This window comes from Schistocerca piceifrons, chromosome 2 (assembly GCF_021461385.2).
Source record: "Schistocerca piceifrons isolate TAMUIC-IGC-003096 chromosome 2, iqSchPice1.1, whole genome shotgun sequence".
Classification (NCBI taxonomy): Eukaryota; Metazoa; Arthropoda; class Insecta; order Orthoptera; family Acrididae; genus Schistocerca; species Schistocerca piceifrons.
This window is the reverse complement of record NC_060139.1, coordinates 183,648,414-183,673,240: the sequence shown is the minus strand read 5'-3', so window position 1 is coordinate 183,673,240 and position 24,827 is coordinate 183,648,414. Positions and strand designations below refer to the sequence as shown.

Here is a 24,827-nt window from a genome sequence, read left to right as displayed (position 1 = left end):
ATAAATATTGTTCTCCATGTTATGGCAAATCTCGATGTAGCTTACATGAAGACGAAAAATTTGACGTATTTTCTGGCGCCTGAACCAGAACTACCTCTGTCATTGTGGCACACTAACTACAGAAGCAGCATGCATTTTCGGTTTGTACACTGAATGTAACTTCTGAAGTTAATGCTGCCTTTCTTTAATGGGAAACTGCGGAATTTACGGGAAGTGCGAGTATGTTGTCTGTCACGCTGCCTGACAGTGAACCACCCATAAAACATGCTCTGACGTCGAAGGACATCCTTGCACACAAGTGCATGTGGTGTGTACGTGCGTTATTACAGCTGCAATTCTATGGCGGGCAGGGCTCCCACAACAGTGCACTGTTTACTCGTGTTTACCATCTGAGGTATGATGTATGTAAGAAAAATTAACAGCTGCAGATGTTGACTGATCACTGCAAGAGCGCTGCTCCTTTTTCATGGGGGTGGGGGGAGGCGAATGTCTCGTTGGGGGTATCCATTTGGCCAGTTGCTCGAATCTTGCAATACCCAGATCTGTGGAGCATGCAGATGACACTGGTCCAGTGTTTTACTGGATGTGAATGTGACGGCAGGTGCGCTCTTAGTCAAGGCTCCAGTCCACCCCGTCTGACTACCAAGATAGTATCACCCGATTGTGCAGCACAGATAAACCCTTCACATCACCACCTGCCGTGGACTACTGACAAGGGAACCTCCCCATCGCGCGCACCCCCCCGCCCCCCAGATTTAGTTATAAGTTGACACAGAGGATAGGCCTTGAAAAACAGAACAGACCAGACCAATCGAGAAAACAGGAAGAAGTTGTGTGGAACTATGAAAAAAAATAAGCAAAATATACAAACTGAGTAGTCCACGCGCAAGATAGGCAACATCAAGGATAATGTGAGACCGGGAGCGCCGTGGTCCCGTGGGCAGCTGCGGAATGAGAGATCCTTGGGTCAAGTCTTCCCTCGAGTGAAAAGTTTACTCTTATTTTCGCAAATTTATGATCTGTCCGTTCATTGATGTCTCTGTTCACTAATAAGTTTAGTGTGTTTTGCGACCGCACCGCAAAACCGTGCGATTAGTAGACGAAAGGACGTGCCTCTCCAATGGGAACCGAAAAAATTTGAACTCAAGGTCATAGGTCAACCCATTCCTCCACAGGAAACACGTCTGATATATGCCATACGACAATGACGGCATGTGCGTCACATGACAGGAATATGCTGTCGACGAACCTAACCTGTACACTTGGCGAATGGGTAAAAAGATTCTTCTACCTTGCCCGATTTAGGTTTTCTTGTGGATGTGATAATCACTCCCAAAAAAAGTTTTGAAAACTAGAGTGTCACAAACTGCAACAAATGAATGCAACAGTTTCACAGTCGCACAGTTCACTGTGCTCTGTCAAAACATGTTTTTAACGTTTTCAAATTTTTCCGTGTGTAGACCGTCAAATCCTGCACATGTCAAAGAAAATCTGAAAATGTCCTTGAATTTTTGAGAGCTAAGTTTATTATGTGTGAGCGCCTGAACTTTGATAATTGTCTGAAAATAAACTTTTCACTCGAGGGAAGACTTGAACCAAGGACCTCTCGTTTCGCAGCTGCTCACGCTAACCACGAGACCACGGCGCTCCTGAGCTCACAACCTTTATGTTTCCTATCTTGCGCATGGACTACTCAGTTTGTATATTTTGCTTATTTTTTCATAGTTCCACACAACTCCTGTTTTCTCGATTGATCTGTGTTCAATTTTTCAAGGCCTATCCACAGTGCCAACTTTTAACTAAATCTGAAGGGGGTGCGATTGGGAGGTTCCCTTGTGAGTAATGTAGCACTGTTCAGCTATTAATTACTGTTCAGCTATTAATTGCTGTTCTGCACTATCCTGTATGTCCAATGGCGATCAAGGCAGTGACTTGGGACAGTCTCCCGACTCCGAGAGTCCCCATTGATGTTACCTCTTGTGCCATGATGCGGACAACCATCAGATACAACTTCAGACGCTGGCTGGTAGTGATCGAATAAACTGATGGCAAAATGCACGTGAGAAATACACTGCTTCATGTGTTGCCCTTGTGCAACAGTATCGTGGTATAATTTTCCAACAGGAAAGTGCCTGTCCACACGTGGATGTTTTGCATATGAACAATGTCGATTATGAGGTACTGCCATGGCCCGTAGGATCCCCGAATCTGCCTCCAGCAAGACCAGTGTAGGACCACTTCTGATGTTGGTTTCGTCCTAGTACCAGTATCGTGACAGTGTAGGACCAGTTTCAGCACTTTTGTACTAGCTTGCCTCGGGAGAGGTATGACTGCTTTAACACCCTTCCCAACCCAATGTGCATTAATCCAGGCCAGAGACCACAACATAATTCCGGTAAGAGGGTGATTTGCAGTAATTTCTTTGTAAATCTGACTATTTTGTTATGACTAATACCAATACACGCACTCCAACCCCTGGAATCCCCTTTCACCTCCCACATCCCCTCCTGGCTGCTGCTAAGTCAGGCAGTGGGTTTTTTTTTTGGTGGGGTTTAAGGGCACTGAACTACTGAGGTCATTAGCGCCCAGTCACAATTGTTAGAGCACATAGAATCTAGTAAAACTCAAGGGGAGGGGGGGGACACCAGGAAGTCCTTACAAAGATGCAGATAAAATAAGTAAAAGAGTTAGATGTCTTTGGACAAGCCAGTCAAAGTTATAAAACGAAGAACACTAGCAGCTGCTCGAGCGTCATCAGCTAAAATATCCGGTAAAGTAGATGGCAGGGACAGGACAACACGAGATTGACTAAAGCGGGGACACGACAAAAAATGGTGCACTGTTAATGCTTGACCACAAGGGCACTGCGGGGCTGGGTCACCAGAGAGCAGGTAGCAGTGGCTAAACCGGCAATGCCCAATCCGCAACCTGGTCAGAAGGACCTCTTCTCGCCGAGATGGTCAGGAGGAGGTTGTCCAAGCAGTTGGGAACGGTTTGACTGCCCGGAGCTTGTTTCCTTGAAGGGATGACCAAGTATCCCACCACAACGATACAAGCCTCTTACAAACAACCCCACTAACGTCAGATGACGGGATACAATGGGAGGCTGGCCGAGGCAGGAGGACTGCAGCCTTGGCTGCAGCATCAGCAGCCTCATTCCCAGGCACTCCTACATGTCCGGGAACCCACAGAAAACTGACAGGAGAGCCATCATCAGCGAAAGAATGGAGGGACTGCTGGATCCGTTGCACCAAGGGATGGACTGGATAAGGAGCTCCACGGCTCTGAAGAGCACTGAGTGAATGAGAGCAGAGTACATATGATGAATGGCGGTGGAGGCGGGCATACTGAACGGCCTGATGGAGAGCAAAAAGCTCGGCCGTAAAGCTGTAACATTGGTCGAGGAGCCGGTATTTAAAGGTGACGGCACCGATGACAAAGGCACAGCCGACATCGTCAGTTTTGGAGCCATCGGTGTAAATAAAGGTGTGACTGGCAAGTTGTGCACGAAGTTCGACAAACCGTGAGCAATACACTGCAGCCGGAGTACCCTCCTTCGGGAGCGAGCTGAGGTCGAGATAAATATGAACCGGAGCCTGGAGCCAAGGTGGTGTCGGGCTCTCACCCTCTGAAAGTTTTTTTTGTGGTTTTAGGGCGCACAACTTCAATGGTCATTAGCGCCCAGACTACGTTAGGAATGCACCGCGAGTCAAGTTTAAAACAGCAACGAAACGGAAAACACGATAAAAGACAGACTGACAGGCATAGGATTAAAAAACAGCATAATCAAATGTCCTTAGGTTTGTCAAGTTAATAAAACGAAGAACGCAAGCAGCTGCTCGTGGGTCATCCGCTAAAATGGCATCTAGAGTACATGGCAGGCCAAGATCAAGACGCAGTGTGTTAAAATCCGGACAGGACGTTAAAATGTGGCAGACCGTCAGCAATTGCCCACATGGGCAGAACGGCGCCGGCGCAGCCGTCAGCAGATTGCGATGGCTGAACCGGCAGTGTCCAATGCGTAACCGGGCCAAAACGACCTCCTCCCGCCGAGAAGGGCGGGAGGAGGACATCCAAGCCGCGGGAAGAGGTTTCAAGGCCCGAAGCTTGTTGTTCGTAAGTGCAGCCCAATCAGCATGCCACAGCGATAAAATGCACCGACAAATTACCCTGCTACCATCCGACGAAGGGACACAACAAGAAGCTGTCCGAGGCTGGAGGACTGCAGCCTTGGCCGCGGCATCTGCAGCTTCGTTCCCAGGGATACCGACATGGCCAGGAGCCCACATAAAGCTAACCGGAGAACCGACGTCCACCAGCTGCTGAAGAGAGCGTTGGATCCGGTGCATGAAAGGGTGAACCGGATACGGATCACTGAGGCTCTGGATGGCGCTCAGGGAATCGGAGCAGATGACATAAGCAGAATGTCGGTGGCGGCAGATGTAAAGAACAGCCTGGTAGAGGACAAAGAGCTCAGCTGTGAAGACCGAACAATGGCCATGGAGCCGGTATTTGAAACTTTGTGCCCCAACAATAAAGGAACACCCGACCCCGTCATTGGTCTTTGAGCCATCTGTATAAATGAAGGTCATATTAATGAACTTCGAACGAAGTTCGACAAAACGGGAGTGGTAGACCGAACCGGGGGTAACCTCTTTTGGGAGCGAGCTGAGGTCAAGGTGAACGCGAACCTGAGCCTGGAGCCAAGGTGGCGTGTGGCTCTCGCCCACTCGAAAGGTTGCAGGGAGTGAAAAAATTAAGGTGTTGAAGGAGGCGACGAAAGCGAACTCCAGGGGGTAGCAGGGCAGAGACATACAACCTGTATTGACAGTCGAGAGAGTCGTCAACAAAGGAACGATAAGACGGGTGGTCGGGCATTGACAGTAGCCAACAGGCATACCGACAAAGCAGTATATCGCGCCGGTAGGTAAGTGGCAATTCGCCAGCGTCAGCATGAAGACTCGACGGGACTAGTATAAAACGCTCCGATCGCAAGTCTTAAACCCCGATGTTGTATGGAGTTGAGGCGGCGTAAGATGGATGGCCGTGCAGAGGAGTATACGAAGCTCACATAATCCAGCTTGGAGTGGACGATCGACCGACCGATATAGACGAAGTAGGACGGTTCGATCCGCTCTCTACGACATACCACTGAGAAACACGGAGGACATTTAAAGAACGGGTACAACGGGCAGCCAAATATGACATGTGGAGACCAACTAAGTTTCCTGTCAAATGTAAGACCCAAAAATTTTGTTGTCTCCACGAATGGGAGAGCATCGCGACCGAGTCGTAAGGACGGTGGGAGAAACTCTTTGTAGCGCCAGAAGTTAACAGACCGTCTTCTCGGCAGAAAAACGGAAGCCATTGGCGACACTCCAGGAATAAAGACGGTCAAGAGAACACTGAAGACAGCGCTCCAGGACACGTGTACGCTGCGCGCTGCAATAGATGGTAAAATCGTCCACGAAAAGGGAGCGTGATACATCAGCTGGGAGGCAATCCATTATTGGATTGATCGCTATGGCAAAACTGAGCCCTGTGGCACTCCATTCTCCTGGTGAAAGACGTATGACAGGACAGAACCCACACGTACCCTGAACTGTTGATCCATTAAAAAGGAACGAATAAAAAGAGGGAGGCGACCGCGAAGACCCCATGTATGCATGGTGCAGAGAATGCCCACCCTCCAACAGGTGTCGTAAGCCTTCTGCAAATCAAAGAACACAGCCGCGGTCGGGCGCTTCTGCAAGAAGTTATTCATAATGAAGGTCGACAAGGTAACCAGATGGTCAACAGCAGAGCGGCGCCTACGAAATCCACATTGTACATTGGTAAGTAGGCGTCGAGACTCGAGCAGCCAAACCAAACGAGAGTTAACCATTCGCTCCATCACTTTACAGACACAGCTGGTAAGCGAGGTGGGTCGATAACTGGAAGGCAAGTGCTTGTCCTTCCCCGGCTTAGGAATCGGGACAATAGACTCGCGCCAGCATGCGGGAACATGTCCCTCAGTCCAGATGCGATTGTAAGTACGAAGAAGAAAACCTTTACCTACAGGAGAAAGGTTCTTCAGCATCTGAATATGAATAGAATCAGGCCCTGGAGCGGAGGACCGTGACCGGGCAAGTGCGTTTTCGAGTTCCCGCATGGTGAATGGGGCATTACAACTTTCACGATTCGAGGAGCGGAAGTTAGGTGGCCTAACCTCCTCTGCCTGTTTGCGGGGGAGGAAGGCAGGGTGGTAATGAGCGGAGCTCGAAACCTCTGCGAAAAAGCGGCCGAAGGCATTGGAGACATCCTCCGGGGCCACAAGGACGTCATTCGCGACCATCAAGCCAGTGCCAGATAGCCGGCGCAGGCTACCCCAGACAACAGAAGGAGTAAAACTGTTGAAGGTGCGTGTGAAAGCAGCCCAGCTGGCTTTCTTGCTTTCTTTAATAATACGACGACACTGTGCACGTAATCGTTTATAAGTGATACAATTCGCCACTGTAGGGTGGCGTTTAAAGGTGCGTAAAGCACGTCGACGAGCACGTAAAGCGTCTCTACATGCTGCGGTCCACCAGGGGACCAGTACGCGACGTGGAGAAGAAGTAGGGTGAGGGATGGAATATTCAGCAGCAGTGAGAATGACTTCCGTGAGGTGTGCGACCTGACGATCGCAGCTTGTGAAGGTTTGATCCTGAAATGTCGCCCTGGAAGAGAAGATCTCCCAGTCTGCTTTGGAGATGTTCCAACTAGATGAGCACGGGGAGGGGGTATGCTGCAGGAGATGGATAACACACGGGAAGTGGTCGCTCGAATATGTATCACAAAGTGCATACCACTCAAACCGGCGTGCAAGTTGGGTAGTACATATAGAGAGGTCTAAACGGGAATAGGTGTGAGATGTGTCCGAAAGAAAAGTAGGGGCGCCAGTATTGAGGCAGACAAGATTGAGCGGGTTGAAAAGGTCTGCTAACAGGGAGCCCCTCGGGCAGGATGCCGGAGAGGCCCAAAGGGGATGGTGGGCATTGAAGTCTCCAGTTAACAAAAATGGGGCAGGGAGCTGAGCAATAAGCTGCATCATGTCTGCCCTGGTAACAGCAGATGACCGAGTGTAAACGGTACAAATGGAGTATGTAAAAGTGGGGAGAGTAATGTGGATGGCAACTGCCTGCAGGCCGGTGTGCAATGTGATGGGATCGTAGTAAATATCATCCCGGACCAGCAACATAACCCCTCCATGAGCCGGAATACCTACCACAGGGGGTAGGTCAAAATGCACAGAGGTGTAGTGTGCCAAGGCAATTTGACCGCATGGGCGTAGCTTCGTTTCCTGGAGAGCTACGACGAGCGGACGGTGCAAGCGGAGCAGCAACTTCAAGTCCTCTCGGTTGGAGCGAATGCTGCGAATATTCCAGTGAATAAGTGCCATCGTAAGAAGAAAAGGAATATGAAAGAAGGGGTCACCTCGAAGGCCGCTGAGGGCCCCACTTCGAGCGAGCACTGCCGCCGCTATCAGTAGGCGGACAGTCATCGTTTATTGGGTCTACAGGTTCATCGGCCATCTTGGTAAGATGGCCGGGAGGGGGAGCTTCCTCCGCCAGTGAACGGCCAGATGTTCGGCTACCAGCGGTGCGGCCAGGCGAAACCTATGACGGCCTGGGGCGGCAACCGCTGGGTGGCGCAGGAGAAGAAATGCGCCGTGGCGGAGAAGGAGAACTGTGCTTCCTATGAGCCTTCTTGGAAGGTCGTTTGGTGGAAGTACCGGTCAAAGGCTTGGAGGTCGAGGTACGTAGCAAGTCTGCACAGGACAGTTTCTTCTTGAAGGCCCATGCATCTGACTTCTGGGTCTTCGTCTTAGCAGAAGCTGATGAAGGGGCTGGTGTCTGTGGGGTGATGGGAGGAAGAGGAGACGTCGACCGCACGATCTTAGCACTGGCCGAACGGACGACCGTGGTGCTGAAGGTCAGATCGCATGTCTGGGTTGCCACCTCCCTGGTAGTCCGAGGAGAGGCGAGGACAGTACTGTATTTCCCCACTGGGAGCAGCGTGGGCTTCCTACTAGCCAATAGCTTGCGAGCAGCCGAGGTGGACACTTTCTCTTTGACCCGAATTTCTTGGATACAGCGTTCTTCCTTATAGACAGGACAGTCGCGGGAGGATGCGGCATGGTCACCCTGACAGTTCACACAACGAGGAGACGGAGGTGGACAGTCACCCTCATGGGCATCCCTGCCACAAGTGACATTTAGCCGCATTGGAACAAGACTGTCGAGTGTGATTGAAGCGCTGACACTGGTAGCAGCGCGTAGATGTCGGGACATAGGGGCGAACAGAAATAACCTCGTAGCCCGCCTTGATGCGCGATGGCAGCTTAACACTATCAAAGGTCAAGTAAAGTGTCCGGGTCGGTACAAGGTCATTGTTGACCTTTTTCAAGACCCTATGGACAGCCGTGACGCCCTGCTCAGCGAGGAAAGACTGAATCTCCTCGTCAGTCAATCCGTCGAGGGATCTAGTGTAGACCACATCACGAGACGAATTCAAAGTTCGGTGAGCCTCCACCCGGACAGAGAACGTGTACAGGAGTGTGGCCCGAAGCAGTTTTTGTGCCTGAAAGGCGCTCTCAGTTTCTAGTAATAAGGTACCGTTACGCAACCTGGTACAAGATTTGACAGATCCGGCTATGGCATCTACACCCTTCTGGATAACGAAAGGGTTGACAGAGGAAAAATCCTTTCTGTTCTCAGAGCGAGAAACGACGAGGAACTGTCGGGCAGGTGGTAGTACTTTTGTCACTGGTTGCTGGTCAAGTTTCCGTTTTTGGGCAGAAGTCGAGAGAGATGGAGTGAAATCCATTGCGGAGGAATCCCCCAATATTGCCAGCGTCTCCGATGGCGCGCTCCTTCCTTGTGGGGACCCTCTCAGAGGGCACTCCCGCCTTAGGTGAATGTTTACACCTCAAGTCACACCTCCCGAGAAACAGACGGAGGGACCAATCGGCATGGTCAGAAGGTATCAGCTCAGGCAATCACCCCTCCCTGCGCCTGGCCTTTACCAGGGGGTACGTGCGTGCCTTACATGTCTACCCAGGGTGGGGAATTACGCGTTACCCCGTCACCGGCTACGCGTGCGAATGCGTGGGTCGGCCTTCAGGCACGCACAGGGAGGAAGGAAGAAGAGGAAAAAGAAGAGAGGGAGAGAGAGGACAGACTGTCTCAAACGCCGAGGCGGAGACCAGAGAAGGCAACGAGGAGAAGGCAACGAGGAGAAGGCAACGAGGAGAAGGCAACGAGGAGAAGGCAACGAGGAGAAGGCAACGAGGAGAAGGCAACGAGGAGAAGGCAACGAGGAGAAGGCAACGAGGAGAAGGCAACGAGGAGAAGGCAACGAGGAGAAGGCAACGAGGAGAAGGCAACGAGGAGAAGGCAACGAGGAGAAGGCAACGAGGAGAAGGCAACGAGGAGAAGGCAACGAGGAGAAGGCAACGAGGAGAAGGCAACGAGGAGAAGGCAACGAGGAGAAGGCAACGAGGAGAAGGCAACGAGGAGAAGGCAACGAGGAGAAGGCAACGAGGAGAAGGCAACGAGGAGAAGGCAACGAGGAGAAGGCAACGAGGAGAAGGCAACGAGGAGAAGGCAACGAGGAGAAGGCAACGAGGAGAAGGCAACGAGGAGAAGGCAACGAGGAGAAGGCAACGAGGAGAAGGCAACGAGGAGAAGGCAACGAGGAGAAGGCAACGAGGAGAAGGCAACGAGGAGAAGGCAACGAGGAGAAGGCAACGAGGAGAAGGCAACGAGGAGAAGGCAACGAGGAGAAGGCAACGAGGAGAAGGCAACGAGGAGAAGGCAACGAGGAGAAGGCAACGAGGAGAAGGCAACGAGGAGAAGGCAACGAGGAGAAGGCAACGAGGAGAAGGCAACGAGGAGAAGGCAACGAGGAGAAGGCAACGAGGAGAAGGCAACGAGGAGAAGGCAACGAGGAGAAGGCAACGAGGAGAAGGCAACGAGGAGAAGGCAACGAGGAGAAGGCAACGAGGAGAAGGCAACGAGGAGAAGGCAACGAGGAGAAGGCAACGAGGAGAAGGCAACGAGGAGAAGGCAACGAGGAGAAGGCAACGAGGAGAAGGCAACGAGGAGAAGGCAACGAGGAGAAGGCAACGAGGAGAAGGCAACGAGGAGAAGGCAACGAGGAGAAGGCAACGAGGAGAAGGCAACGAGGAGAAGGCAACGAGGAGAAGGCAACGAGGAGAAGGCAACGAGGAGAAGGCAACGAGGAGAAGGCAACGAGGAGAAGGCAACGAGGAGAAGGCAACGAGGAGAAGGCAACGAGGAGAAGGCAACGAGGAGAAGGCAACGAGGAGAAGGCAACGAGGAGAAGGCAACGAGGAGAAGGCAACGAGGAGAAGGCAACGAGGAGAAGGCAACGAGGAGAAGGCAACGAGGAGAAGGCAACGAGGAGAAGGCAACGAGGAGAAGGCAACGAGGAGAAGGCAACGAGGAGAAGGCAACGAGGAGAAGGCAACGAGGAGAAGGCAACGAGGAGAAGGCAACGAGGAGAAGGCAACGAGGAGAAGGCAACGAGGAGAAGGCAACGAGGAGAAGGCAACGAGGAGAAGTCAAGGAGAAGGGAGAGAGTAAGGAAGACAGTGGGGTGGAGAAGAGCAAAGAAAGGAACCAACCAAAGGAAGGAAGAAACGAGAAGTGAAAAAGCAAAATGACCGCAAATACAGGTCGTGGAACCGTCCGTCTCCGGACGCAGGCGCTAACTAGCCCCTTGAGGGGGAGGGACTCCTTTTAGTCGCCTCTTACGACAGGCAGGAATACCTTGGACCTATTCTAATCCCCGGACCCGCAGGGGGGCCTCTCTGAAGGTGGTAGGGAGGGCAAAATCCAATTGTCGAAGCAGGCGACGGAAGTGGACTCCAGGGGGCAGCAGGGCAGACACATACAACCCATACTGACGGTCGAGAGAATCGGCGAAGAAGGACTGGTAAGAGGGGTGGTCGGGCATAGACAACAGCCGGCAGGCATACCGACAGCAGTACGTCGCGCCGGTAGGTCAATGGTAATTCGGCAGCTCCAGCATAAAGACTCTCGACGGGACTAGCGTACAAGGCTCCGGTCGCAAGACGTAACCCCGATGGTGGATGGAGTTGAGACGGCGTAAGAGGGATGGCCGAGCAGACGAGTAGATGAAGCTCCCATAATCCAGCTTCGATCGGACTGGACCGATACAAGTGAAGCAGGACAGTGCGATCCGCTCCCCAAGATGAACCGCTAAGAACTCTGAGGACATTAAGGGAACATGTACAACGGGCCGCCAAATAAGAGACATGTGGAGACCAACACAGTTTCCAGTCCAATGTGAGCCCTAGAAACTTAGTTGTGTCCACGAATGGGAGAACAACGGGACTGAGATGTAAGGATGGCGGAAGGAACGCTTTATATCGCCAAAAGTTGATATTAACCGTCTTCTCTTCAGAGAACCGGAAGCCATTTGCCATGCTCCATGAGTATAGGCTGTCTAGACAACACTGAAGGCAGCACTCCAGGAGGCATGTTCTCTGGGCACTGCCGTAGATCGCGAAGTCATCGACAACGAGGGAGCCTGAGACATTGGGGGAATGCAATCCATAATTGGATTGATCGTGATGGCAAAAAGGGCTACGCTCAAGACGGAGCCCTGATGCACTCCGTTCTCCTGGAGGAAGACGGAGGACAATGCGGAACCCACACGTACCCTAAACTTTCCATCTGTTAAAAAGGAATCAATAAATAGCGGCAGGCGACCACGTAGACCCCACCCGTGCATAGTGCGGAGGATACCTCCTCTCCAACAGGTATTATAAGCCTTCTCCAAATCGAAGAACATGGCTATCGTTTGGCGCTTTCGCAAAAAGTTGGTCATGATGAATGTCGGCAAAGTCACAAGGTGGTCAACAGCTGAGCGGCGGCGACGAAAGCCGCATTGAACATTGGTAAGTAGCCATTGAGAATCAAGAATCCGGACTAACCGAGCGTTAACCATGCACTCCATCACCTTAAAGAGACAGCTTGTAAGAGAAATGGGGCGGTAACTAGAAGGAAGGTGTCTATCCTTCCCAGGTTTGGGTATAGGAACAACGACGGCGTCACGCAAACGCATGGGGACCTGATCTTCGGTCCAGACGCGATTGTAGGTACGAAGAAGGAAGCTTTTGCCTGCCGGAGAAAGGTGTGCCAGCATCTGAACGTGAATGGCATCTGGCCCCGGAGCAGAGGACCGGGACCGGGCAAGCGCACGTTCGAGTTCCCGCATAGTAAAGGGGGCATTATAAGTTTCCAGATTGAGCGAGTGGAAGGAAGGTCGCCGAGCCTCTTCTGCCTCTTTCCTGGGAAGGAAGGCAGGGTGGTAATGGGCGGAGCTTGAAACCTCCGCGAAAAAGCGGCCGAAGGCGTTGGAGACAGCCACAGGATCAACAAGGACCTCATTACCTGAGGTCAGGCCAGGTACCGAGGAGTGGGCCTTAGTGCCCGACAGCCGGCGCAGGCCATCCCAGACGACAGAAGAGGGAGTAGAACTGTTAAAGGAGCTGGTGAAAGAGGCCCAAAAAGCTTTTTGCTGTCTTTGATGACTACGGCATTGCGCTCGGAGTCGTTTGTATCCAATACAATTCGCCAACGTAGGATGGCGGCGAAAGGTTCGTAAGGCACGTCGTCGAGCACGGATAGCGTCTCTACAAGCCTCATTCCACCAGGGGATGGAAACGCGACGTGAAGACGAATAGTACGAGGAATGGAACGTTCGGCAGCATTGATAACAGCCGCGAGGTATTCGACCTGTCACAACTGAGAAAATCGTGGTCTGGAAAGGTCGCCAGGGAGGAGTAAAGTCCCCAGTCAGCTTTCTGTATGTTCCAGCTCGAAGGACGTGGGGATGGGGTGTGGTGCAGGAGACGAACGACACAGGGGAAGTGGTCGCTCGAATAGGTGTCAGAAAGGACATACCACTCGAACGACGGGCAAGAGTGGTAGAACAGATGGAAAGGTCCAAGTGGGAGTAGGTATGAGTAGAGTCCGAGAGGAAAGTCGGGGCGCCAGTACTGAGGCAGACAAGATTGAGATGGTTGAAGACATCCGCCAAGAGGGAGCCTCTTTGACATGATGCAGCAGAGCCCCAAAGGGGATGATGGGCATTGAAGTCGCCAAACAATAAAAACAGTGGAGGAAGCTGAACAATCAGGTGCATCATGTCAGCCCAACTAACTGTGGATGACGATGGAGTGTAGACGGTACAAACGGAAAACAAAGGCAGAAAGAGTAATACGGACAGCTATTGCTTGGAGTGGGTTGGTCAATGGGATGGGATGGTAATAGACATCGTCCCGAACAAGCGACATGACCCCACCATGAGCTGGAATACTGTCCACAGGGGTGAGGTCATACCGCTCCGAGGTATAGTGGGTAAAGGCAATACGGTCAGTTGGGTGCAACTTGGTTTCCTGGAGACCAAGGACGAGCGGACAGTGCAGGCGGAGGAGCAGTTGTAATTCCTCCTGATTAGATCAAATACCTCTTATGTTCCAATGTAACAAAGCCATCGCTAGTCAGAAAAAAGGGGGAACGAGAAGGGGGAAGAGCTGGTCACCTCGACGGCCGCGGAGGGCCAGGTTTCGAGGGAACAATGCTACAACTGGCGGGAGGTGGATCCTGTTCCATCAAGTCGTCGCCAGCTGCGGCCCCTGTCCCTGGTTGTGTAGGAGGGGCAGCATCATTTGCCGACGAGAGGCCAGCTGAGCGCCTGGCAGCAGAGCATCCCGGCGAAACTGAGGACAGCCGGGAGCAGCGACTCACGGATGGAGCGTCAGACGAAACGCGCCAGGGTGGAGAGGAGGATAGAGTACTTATTGGAAGTCCGAGGAGGCACAGGGATGGTGGGCTGGACCCGAAGGAGGTCCTCATGCGCGGGGTCCGTTTTGGAACGCCGGACCTCGGAAGCCGGGGTACGGAACGTTTCCCCAATGGACGCCTGAGAAGAGGATCGCTTCTCAGGCGGCGGGGGGGGGGGGGGAGGAGTAGGAGGAGGAAGAGGAGGAGGAGTGGCCCCATGGGCAGATGGGGCTGGGGCCGCGGGGGAGGAGGATTTTGAAGGGAGGGACGTGGGAGGTGGAGGCATAGACCCCGGATGGGGGAAGAGGTGGAGGGTGGACAGGATAGGGTTGAGGATACTGCGGAAGGAGTGGACACGGCTGAAGCAAATGAAGTTGTCAATGGCACGGGATGGAGGCGATCATACTTCTTCCTGGCCTCAGAATAAGAGAAACGATCCCAAGTTTTGAGTTCTTGAATCATCTCTCCTTCTGATATGCGGGGAAATCTAAAGATCTATGCGAGTGGATGCCACGACAATTAATGCACCGAGGTGGTGGGGTGCATGTATGTTCCTCACAAAGAGTACGTCCACAATCGCCACAAAGAGGCTCAGCCTCACACCGTGACGAAATGTGCCCAAAGCGCAAACACCGAAAGCAGCGCATAGGAGGTGGGACGTAAGGTCGCATGTCGCACCGGTAGCACATCACCTTTACCTTCTCCGGGAGAAGGTCCCCCTCGAAGGCGAGGATAAAGGTCCCGGTGTCGATGCGATGGTCTTTGGGGCCGCACTGGACTCGCCGGACGAAATGCACGCCTCGGCGCTCCAGGTTGGCCCTGAGCTCATCATCAGATTGCAGCAGGAGGTCCCGATGAAAAATAACCCCCTGCATCCTATTTAGTGCCAGATGCGGGACAATGGACACTGGGATGTCCCCTAGGCGGTCGTGCGCCTGGAGCGCCGCCGACTGTGTGGCGGAGGTGGTCTTGATAAGAACGGACCCTGAACGCATCTTGCCGAGAGCCCGAATTTCCCCGAAGACTTCCTCAATGTGCTGAACAAAGAACACGGGCTTGGAGGTGGCGAACGTCCCCCCATCGGTTCGAGAACAGACCAAATAGCGGGGGAAGTACTTCGCCCCAAGCCGGCAGTCCTGTCCCTCCTCCCAGGGAGTGGCCAAGGGGGAAAGGGCAGGAGAACCAGAACTAGAAACGGTACCTTTTCTTTTGAAAGACTCGGCCGCAGAGCGACCTGATAAGTGTTGACGTTTCATTTGCGAAATGTCCGCCCCGATACCACCGACTCCGACCAGGGGCTCTCCCCACGGGCGCCACCCAGCCGCAGCAAGGGCCACCTGGCAGGATGACCGTTGCCGGGAGTCGTGATGCCCCAAGGAGACGGGCATCTACTCCTTGGCCGACGTGGGGAGGGTGCAGCTCAGGTATCGGCAGTACGATCCCTGTGTTGTCAGGGGGCTACAACCTAGAGGTTACATGACGACCCTACCACAACAGGCTGGCTACCGTGCTGGACTTCTGGTGCCATGGAAAGTCCATCATGATCGTAGGTGCAGATGGGGACACACTATGGGCATAACTTGTACAACCCATCACGCGTTTAGGCCCAATTTGAGCAATAGTGGGTATGGTTACAACGCCGGTACAATGCTGAGTGCCAAGGCCTTAGTGCACTTAGGACCAGTGGTACACCACTTAAGGCGTCCTTCCCCAAAAGGCTCGTACTTTTGTAGAATTTTGAAAAATGGAGGTCAAACCCCAAGGGGGACCATCACATGAAAGGCTGAAATGGTGGAAACTCCTCTTAGTCGCCTCTTACGACAGGCAGGAATACCTCGGGCCTATTCTTACCCCGGACCCGCAGGGGGGCCCATAGGGGGAGAAAGGGAAGGGTAGAGCCAGAGGTGAGGGGTGGGGCCAAGATGGGGGATGGGGAAGGATGCGGAAAGGGAAGGTATGCAGCCCGGAAAGGAAGGAGGGCCACATTAGCTCGGGGTCCCGTGCTCGCTACACACGTATCCACAAAAGAGTTGTGGACCCCCTGGGGGAAGGCAGTGGGTGTCTGTAGTAAACGGCGTCACGGCACTGCCTGTCAGTTGGCGCTGCCCCTGCAGTGTTAGTGCTCACGCACTCTAAACTCATCAAATGTTTTTGCCTGATGTGAAAAATGCTATGTTCCACTGTCGTACAGAGGCCATGTTAAACTTGGAAAGTTAGAGCTGAGATTGCAAGAAGGCAACATATCGTAATAGCTCGTTTAAATATTCATGAATTATGAAGGTAAGCGAAATGTGTTTATAATAGCCCCAACAAACCTAATATGCCACTGGTAACAAGTGTAGGTTCTGAATTACAATCACGTTACTAAACCAAAACAGAAGTTCAGTCATATCAGGAGACCTGATGAGAAATAAATATCGATACAGATTGTGAGATCATTTTCAAAAAGTTTTAAGTAGTGGCCAAAAGTGTTTAGTGACGCCAAATCAAGCTTTTATGACATACAATTTGGGATATGAAGAACAAAGCAATTTTCACCCGAAGTAACCTATCTGGAATAAGTTGATTGGTCGCTGATTTATGAAGAGCGCGGTTATACGAATAGAATTTGCCACAAACTTCATAAAGACTGTGTAAATGTCATCACGACTGTTCAGCTTTGTCCTGTAAGCTGCTTTGTTGAGACAGCGGCCATCTCCGCTTACAGTTGGCAGTTCACGTGACACCAGTCTGTACTCTTTCGTCGTTCCTAACATATCGCCGACAACGTCTTACTGGTGCAGAGAATGAGCAGAACGTTACCTGCACTAACCCCAGTTGCCAGGCATCGATGTGGTGCACTACGCTGCGGCGACGTTGAGACATGTCGTGCAGCTGGAATCCCCGATCTCACTGCATAACCCGATGCACGACAGCTCACTGGGTCTTCACTGGTGGATAGGTGGTTGGCGTACAGCGTAAGATCGCAGTCCGTGGGAAAGGAGAAAGTGTGAACTGGCCAGTTATCTCCCCTCACGCATGAGGAAAAGGCGAGCAACAGCGTGCAACGTCTGAATGCGTTTTGTTTTGCTTTGGGGCACAAAAAACAGCTGGGCTCATACTCTAACTCGAAACTATAGGGCACGAAGACCATGGAGTTAAGAACTACACGTCAGTCCTAAGTGGCTGAAGACCGCTAAAAACGGACGTGGAGAAAGCTCTAAGAAGGACACCATACAGGAACAGCGTTCCAAAACAAAGTTAAATGGCGTTCGCCATATTGCTTTGCTGGATAAGAAGTAAAACGCGGTCGGCAGCCGGTGCGTAATTTGCTAAAATGGCCCATAGTACGTATAGAAAACCCAAATCGGAACGTAAATTGTTAAAAACGGGCATTATATAAGGTAGTGCCGGATAGTTAAAACGTGTGCAGTATGTGTACGAAATGGTGGGGTAGTGCCGCTTAGCAAACGATCGCTAGAAAGGAAGTGTCCAATATGCAGCCTAGTTAAAATGACCTCCCAATGGGAGGGCCGAGAGGTGGTCGTCCATGATGCTGGGAGATGCTTAATAAGCTTTATCTTACGCCCATGAAGGGGCACCACCACTTGACAGACGGCAACACAGATCATCAGAGCAAATATAGTAACTAGTGGGCTGACGTACAAGGACTGCAGCCTTAACAGTAGCGTCAGAACCTCGTTTCCTGACAGACCAATATGACCAGGAACCCACATGACCACCACAGTGGCTCCACCAAGAATGAGCAAGTGACAGTTTTCCCGGACCCTCTGCACTAGGGGATGGGCGATGTACAGCGCACGTCGTCTTTGACGGGCGCTGAGTGACCAGAGGACAATTGAAATGTGTCGCCAGATGTACTCTGTGGCGTAATAAAGGGCGAAGTACTCGGCTGAAAATACTGAGCCGTTTGGCGGAAACCGATATCTAAAGACAGGGGAGCCAATGACGAAGGCACACCAGACACCAGTCAGTCCGAGAGCCATCAGTGTACACGAGGATACTATCGCCAAGTTCCATGTGAAGGTCGTAAAACTGAAGGCGAGACCGAGGCTGAAGTAGTGTCCCTAGGAAGCGAATGAAGGCGAAGGTTAATATGGGCCACTTCACGAAGCCAAAGGGTTCTCACCCACAGGGGAAGCTGCAAGTAGTGTGAAGTTACCGCACCAGATCAAGTGACGAAAGCTGACTCCAGGTGGTAACAAGACGGACGTGGCCCATACTGGCGATCAAGGTCATCATCGAAGGAGGCATAGAATGGGTTGACATGCATGGTAGAACTGGCATGCATACCTACTGAAGAAAAAGTCACGGCGGTAGGGCAGTGGTAGTTCAGCAGCTTCAGCATACACTCAACTGGGCTACTGTAAAAGGCACCAGTAGCCAAGCAGATGCCATGATTGTGGAGAGTGTTGTGACTGAGTAAGAGGGATGTACGTGCAGACGCATTAAGAAAGCACCCAGTCTAGTTTCGAATGGAGAAGCGACAGGTACAAATGGAAGAGTGTGGTTCGATCGGCACCCCAGGAAGTACCACTGAGGAACCGCGTACAGCGAGCTGCCAGGTAAGACATGGGGAGGGTTTGTGTCTTACTGGGCTTAGGTCTGGGAAATGTGCCCTTTGCCCAGATGCGGCTGTCCGTGTTAAGCTGAAATTTCTTGCCCACAAGAGAAGGGTGCTGCAACATCTGAATGTGGACAGCGTCTGGCCCTGGGGGCAGAGGACCAGGATGAACTGCATGATCTAGATCCCTCACAGTAAATGCGGCACTGCAGCACTCACGATTCCGACAAGACAAGGGTATCGTCCAACACGCCTCGGCTAGTTTCCGATAGAGGAAGGCAGGTTGATAGTAGGAAGAGCTCTGAACTGCCGTAAAATGGCGGCCTAAGGTGTTTGACATTACCAAAGGGTCCACAATAACATCGTCTCCTACTGTCAGGCTGGAAATTGGGAAATGGATCTTGGTTCCAGAGAGCCGTCGGAGGTTGGCCCACACGACAGAGGAAGGGGTGGATCTGCTAAAAGAGCTTGTTAATGAAATCCAGCTAGCTCTTTTGCTATCCAGAAGAATGAGACGACACTGCACGTATCTGGTTATAATGAATGCAGTTTGACACCTTAGGATTCTCTGCGCGAATTGCGTCGTGGCACGCCTCAGTCCACCAAGGGACTGGGACACAACGTGGTAAAGAGGAAGTGTGACAAATGGAACGTTCTGCAGCAGTAAGGATAATGTTTGTGAGTTAGTCCACATGGTCATCACAACTGAGGAAATTTGTTCCGTGACGGTTGCCAGGGAGGATTAAAGCTACCAGTCAGCCTAAGGAAGCTTGTGGGAGCATGCCTTTACGATGAACATATTGACTTGCCCCCTCTCATATTTATATCTTACTGTGATTAATTTCATTTGAGGAAGTATAGCCGAGTATGGTCATTATAAGGCTATTGAGAACCCAGAAGATCTGAATATTTTCCTCTAATTGCAGACAGCGGGGAGTTGCTATTTCTTCCCACACTGCGTCTCGTGGCCTGTGTGGCCCAGAGAGACAGGAGTGTTCTGCTGGGGATGAAAGGATTATGCCGACAGGTGTGAGGGAGTCGAGTGGATGCTGTCTCGACGCCAACATTGTAAGAGCGGGGGCAAAACGCCCACAGGGGTCTGAAGGAGCGGCTGGGGCTAGAGGTTCAGTCACTTCGCAGACAGTGAAAACACACTGATGGGCTACGAGCGAGGTGTGGGAATGATTTGTGTTCCCAGGCAGTCTTTGCGTGCAAAAATTCCCGCGTTCTCTGCAAAATCGTAACTGTGATCGGCTTGCTCAGGTGATAGCTCCGTGACGTAGCAAAATCGGCGCAGAAATTGGCGCCGAGCATCTCCATTGGAGGAATAGTAGTACCTCGGCTATTGAGTGGAATTTTCCGCCGGTTTTCGAGTTGATTGGCACGTTTCACCATCGCCACTGTCGTGGGGCCGGGAATGTTCTGTGTTTGGCTTGTTCGGGTGCTCTTGAGAGTGTCTGCTCTTGCCTTTAGGTCGGAGTATTTACAAGACTGAGCTCTCGATGCTCTGGACAGCCTGCCTTCAGTTGGCTGTCTACTATACTTCCATTTAACTGTAACTGTTTGACGAAGTTGTTGAAGTTTCGACTTCAATGCAACTTTCCGAATGCAGTTTCCAATTGAGCGTTCTGCGAAAAAGCGGCCTATGTTGTCCGTCTTTAGCAGTTTTGGCTAATGTTTACTGTATCGGAGTTACTGTGTGACTTCGCTTGTTAAAAATCACTGTACCGTCAGTGATTGTGTGGTGAGCCTTCTTCGTCTCCCTCAGAGGCACATTTCAATTGTTAGGAAGTTCTTAGTCTGGAACAACCAGACCAGGATAAGTTGCTTCAGGCTATACTCGCGACATCACCACGACATGATGTCCAAGCAACCAGCCAATGCCTCTGGTACGCCACATCGCGTCCTTGCAGTTAAGAAGACAGCTTGGTAATTACGTCCGCTGCATCGGCAGATTAGGGAATTTTTCTATGTGATAATCAGAGCTCAGCAGAGTGCGCCTGTTACCGTCTTTTCTATCGTGGTTCTGTCTTGGGTGTTCATTGAATTCTCACTACTGTAGCAGCATTAAATGTTGGGTTGGCTGGGCGTTTCTCTTAAGATTTGAGTTGCGAGACATTGGCTCCATATCCCACTTGGTCATAAATGTCAAGCTAGTTTACAGACAACTTCACAACATTTATTTACGTATCCAATTTGAAGTATTGTAAATGTTTCATGTGGTTTTTTATTTTGAGTTTAGCCATAACAACTTGTTATTTTGAACAGAACTTTAATTATGTAGACCGGCAGAGCAACCCTTTCATCTCACTACGTTAATGAAACTTTCCTTTATCAAATTTATTTCTATCAAATTAAATTATTGCAGGTGCCAAACTTCTCTACTCCACTTGCAGGGTCGATTACAGTCAGTTCGCGTTTCTTATTAACCGATCTACAACAGCAGAAGTCGGAGTTAGAAAAGGAGGGGGGGGGGCGGCTTAGAGCATTTCCATATGAAGGCTCTAGAAAAATTTAGTGTTAAATACACTTCTAGCCGTGGCACCTCGCAAGCTGTCATTTGGGCATGCATGTGGATGGAGTAGGAGTCAGCAGATGGAGAGCACACGGGGAGTGGTCGCTCGAGTAGGCGTCAGAAAGAACAGGTCACTCAAGACGAGGGGCAAGCTGGGTAATGCACGATAGGTCCAAATGGGAATTGGTGTGCGAGGAGTCAGAATGGAAAGTGGGTGCACCAGTGTCAAGGCAGAAGAGGTTAAATTGGTTAAGGCCAGCCAAGATGGCACCTCTGACAAGTTCTGGGAGAACCTAAAGGAGATGATGCACATTAAAGTCACCGAATAGCAAAAATGGGTGAGGTAGCTGCACAGTAAGCTGAAGGAAGTCTACCCCGGTCACATCGAATGATGGGACAAATAGCACAGAGGGAAAAATTCAGGTGGGGAAGAAAAAAGGTGAACTGCAACAGCTTGGAGATTGGTAGCCGGGGAGTTGGGTTGACTATGGTCATCTCGTGTGAGCAGCATGACGCCCCAATGAGATGGAATGCCAGCCTGAGGCAAGGTCAAAACTAACTGGGAAAAAATGTGGAAGCTCAAAGTAGTGGTGAGGGTGCAATTTCGATTCCTGAAGGCTGAGTACAAGGAGACACTGATGCTAAAAGCAGCTGTAAATCCTCTTTGTGGGAACAGATGCTGCTAACATTCCATTGGAGGAGAGTCATGATGCAGAAATGTATGGGTGTCACATCGCCAGCTGTCTAGTGACAGCCTGTGAAGAGCCGCTACTATAGGGCACCGAAGCAGGTGGATCCTGCTCCATTTTGTCCACAAAGCGTCGGCTTACATGTGCATCTGGAGTCCAACACTGATAACAGTTGGTGGTGCGCACCAGCAACATGGAGGCAGGCCGTGCTAAGGTATCACGTGATAACACCGTCAAAGAGGATCTTCGAGTAGGTGAAGGGGAAGACCATTTGCCTTTGGTGGACTTGTTCGAACCTTTCCGGTTAGAGGAAGATTCAGGTGTCGATTGGCTGGAAGGCTGTAGAAAGTAGTCACGAGAGTACTCATGTCCTTTCCGGCCCACCAGTTATGTAGCTGGTGGCTTCGTCCATTGAGGCGAGAGTGATGGTTTGTTGTACAGCCGGACGAGGGGATCGCGATGCTACAACGACACTGATCGATTTCACTACCTCAGAGCTGAAAGGAAGGTTGCATGTGTGTGGCAATGTCCTCCATGGAGTGCAGGGTAAGAAGAACATAACTATAGGTACCCAACAGTAGGCACCTTTTTCTTTGCCCGAATCTCTTACAGCCCACTAATCAAGATACATTGGACACACTAAGTGAGGTGGCATGGATGACATTGCCGTTTATACAGCGGAGAGATGTGGACAATCATTATTGCGCATCCCTACCACAGGTGACAATTTGGCTGGTTATCGACAAGAAATTCCTGTGTGGTTGGAACGATGACACTAGTAGCAGCGAATTGGGTTCGGAATGCACGGTCGGACGGTGAATTTCGCAGCCTGCTTTGATCTTCGATGTAAGCACCACTATCGAAGGTGAGAAAGTGTGGGCATGCAGTAAGGAATCTGCCTTTTTGACTGCACGATGGACGACAATGACACCCTGATGGGATGGCTACTTTTGGATTTATGCCTCAATCGGGCCGTCGAGCAGCCTAGTGTAATAACACCACTGGAAGAATTCAGAGTTCTATGGGCCGTGACACGAAGAGGGTAGCCGTGGAGAAGTGAGGGGGCAAGCAGTTCTGCTTGAAAATCAGAAGTAATCTCCAAAAGTAAAGTGCCATTCCATAAACGAAAGCACAATTTCACACGGCTGATTGCATCAACACCTTCCTGAATAATAAACGGATTTACTGTGGCGAAGGACTGACCATCTTCAAAACGTGATACCACAACGAACCTTAGTGCGGCGGGAAGGGTCTGAATCGTTACCCTCATTACGTTTGCGTTTCGCAGATTGTGAAGTTGACTCATTGTGAGAAAATGGCACAGGTATGCCAGCGTCTCTGATGGCTTGCTCCTACGAACTGGTGGGCCCCTTCACAAGGGGTCGCACCTGCCTTAGGTGAGTGTTCACACCTCAGGTCACACCTCACTATCACCTTACAGACGGACCAATCGGCAATTTGGAAACGTTCCAGTTAAGGGATCACCCCTCGTTGAGCCTGGTCTGTACCAGGCGGTATGTGCGAACCCTTCCTGTCTACCTGGGGATGAGACGTGTTACCTAGTCCCCCCGTTACGTGTCGGACGCGGCTTTCAGGAGCGGACAGCGAGGAAGAAGAAACAGAACCTCCAACGCCAAAATGGAGGAACGGAAGAAGCAAACAAGGAAAGGAAAAGGGAGCAAGAAAAAGGTGATACTGCTCTTACGTCATCAACAACACGACATTCTCAGTAACACCCCAGCCAAGTTCCCCAAGGGAGTGGCAGAGGAATACCAAGAGAATAGAGACGCAGCATGGAAGGGAAAAATGCTGCAGGAGCTGGGGCCCCGTGGTAGCCAAGCACGAACCCACCAAAGAGTGGCGAGCTCCCTCGGGATGTGTGACGTTCCTACTAATTCATTTGGAAGAAGTCCTTCAACGAGTATCTCACCAATGGACCTACGTGAAAATCAGCCAGGGCACGGTGAGAGTAACATTTCACCTACATAGATAGCAGTGCTTAAAATTTTTGAATTTTCGTTCACCTTAGTTTATTAATTGCCCTGATTAAGTAATCTAATGTGTGTCTGCGAAACCAGTCCTCACGATGTTCGATCTGATACTATATCAGTCAACTTCCCACCCATCGTTTCGCTCAAAATTTGGACAAGAACCCGTTCTGTAATTTAGATTGGAGTGGAAGAGCGCCATGTAACATTTGACCGAAGTGTTTCGAGTATTAAACATGCTACAAAACACGTTTCCTTTTCGTAGTGCATTCATAAGCAACGTTTCTGTATCTTTAACCGATTATGAAGTATGACTAATTTGAAGACATTTCAGATGCACACTGCGCAGAACCCTTCTGCCACAAACGCTCCAAAATGTCGAGACTAGGATTGTTTCTTATCTTTAAATAGAATTTCTATGTACTGGCTGCATTTTACATCTAATCTATGATACGAGGGCTATCCACAAAGTACATTACGCTTTGGAATTAAAAAAGTATTGGAATTTTTTTTTTATATACAGATGAAAGCCACACTTAAATACTACTTTTCTACATAGTTGCCATTTAAATTAAGGCACTTATCGTAGCGATTTTTTTTTTTTTGTGGTTTTCGGGCGCACAACTTCAATGGTCATTAGCGCCCTGACTACTCTAAGAATGCACCGCGAGGCACAAGTTGACAACAACAACTAAAAGGGAAAACACAATAAAAGACAGACTGACAGGCATAGGATTAAAAAACATCATCAAATGTCCTTAGCAAGGTTTGTCAAATTGATAAAACAAAGAACACGAGCAGCTGCTCGTGGGTCATCCGCTAAAATGGCATCTAAAGTATTAGGCAGGTTAAGATCGAGGCGCAGTGTGTTAAGATCTGGACAGGACATTAAAATGTGTCTAACCGTCAGCAAGTGCCCACATGGGCAGAACGGCGCCGGCGCCGCCGTCAGCAGATGGCGATGGCTGAACCGGCAGTGTCCAATTCTTAACCTTGCTAAAACGACCTCCTCCCGCCGAGAAGGGCGTGAGGAGGACGTCCAAGCCACGGGAAGAGGTTTTAAGGCCCGAAGCTTGTTGTCGGTAAGTGCAGCCCAATCGGCATGCCACAGCGACACAACGCGCCGACAAATGACCCTGCTAAAATCGGACGAAGGGACACAACAAGAAGCTGTCCGAGGCTGGAGGACCGCAGCCTTGGCCGCGGCATCTG

General features: G+C 50.9%; 1 protein-coding gene across 1 annotated transcript; it reads left to right on the top strand.

The window, feature by feature from the left end:
- Positions 1-221: 221 nt before the first annotated feature.
- On the top strand, positions 222-10,628 carry LOC124775233 (uncharacterized protein DDB_G0290685-like). The gene is made up of 2 exons (XM_047250071.1): positions 222-246; positions 9,319-10,628. The coding sequence occupies exons 1-2, from the start codon at positions 222-224 to the stop codon at positions 10,626-10,628; spliced, it is 1,335 nt and encodes a 444-aa protein (XP_047106027.1).
- The last annotated feature ends 14,199 nt before the right edge of the window (positions 10,629-24,827 follow it).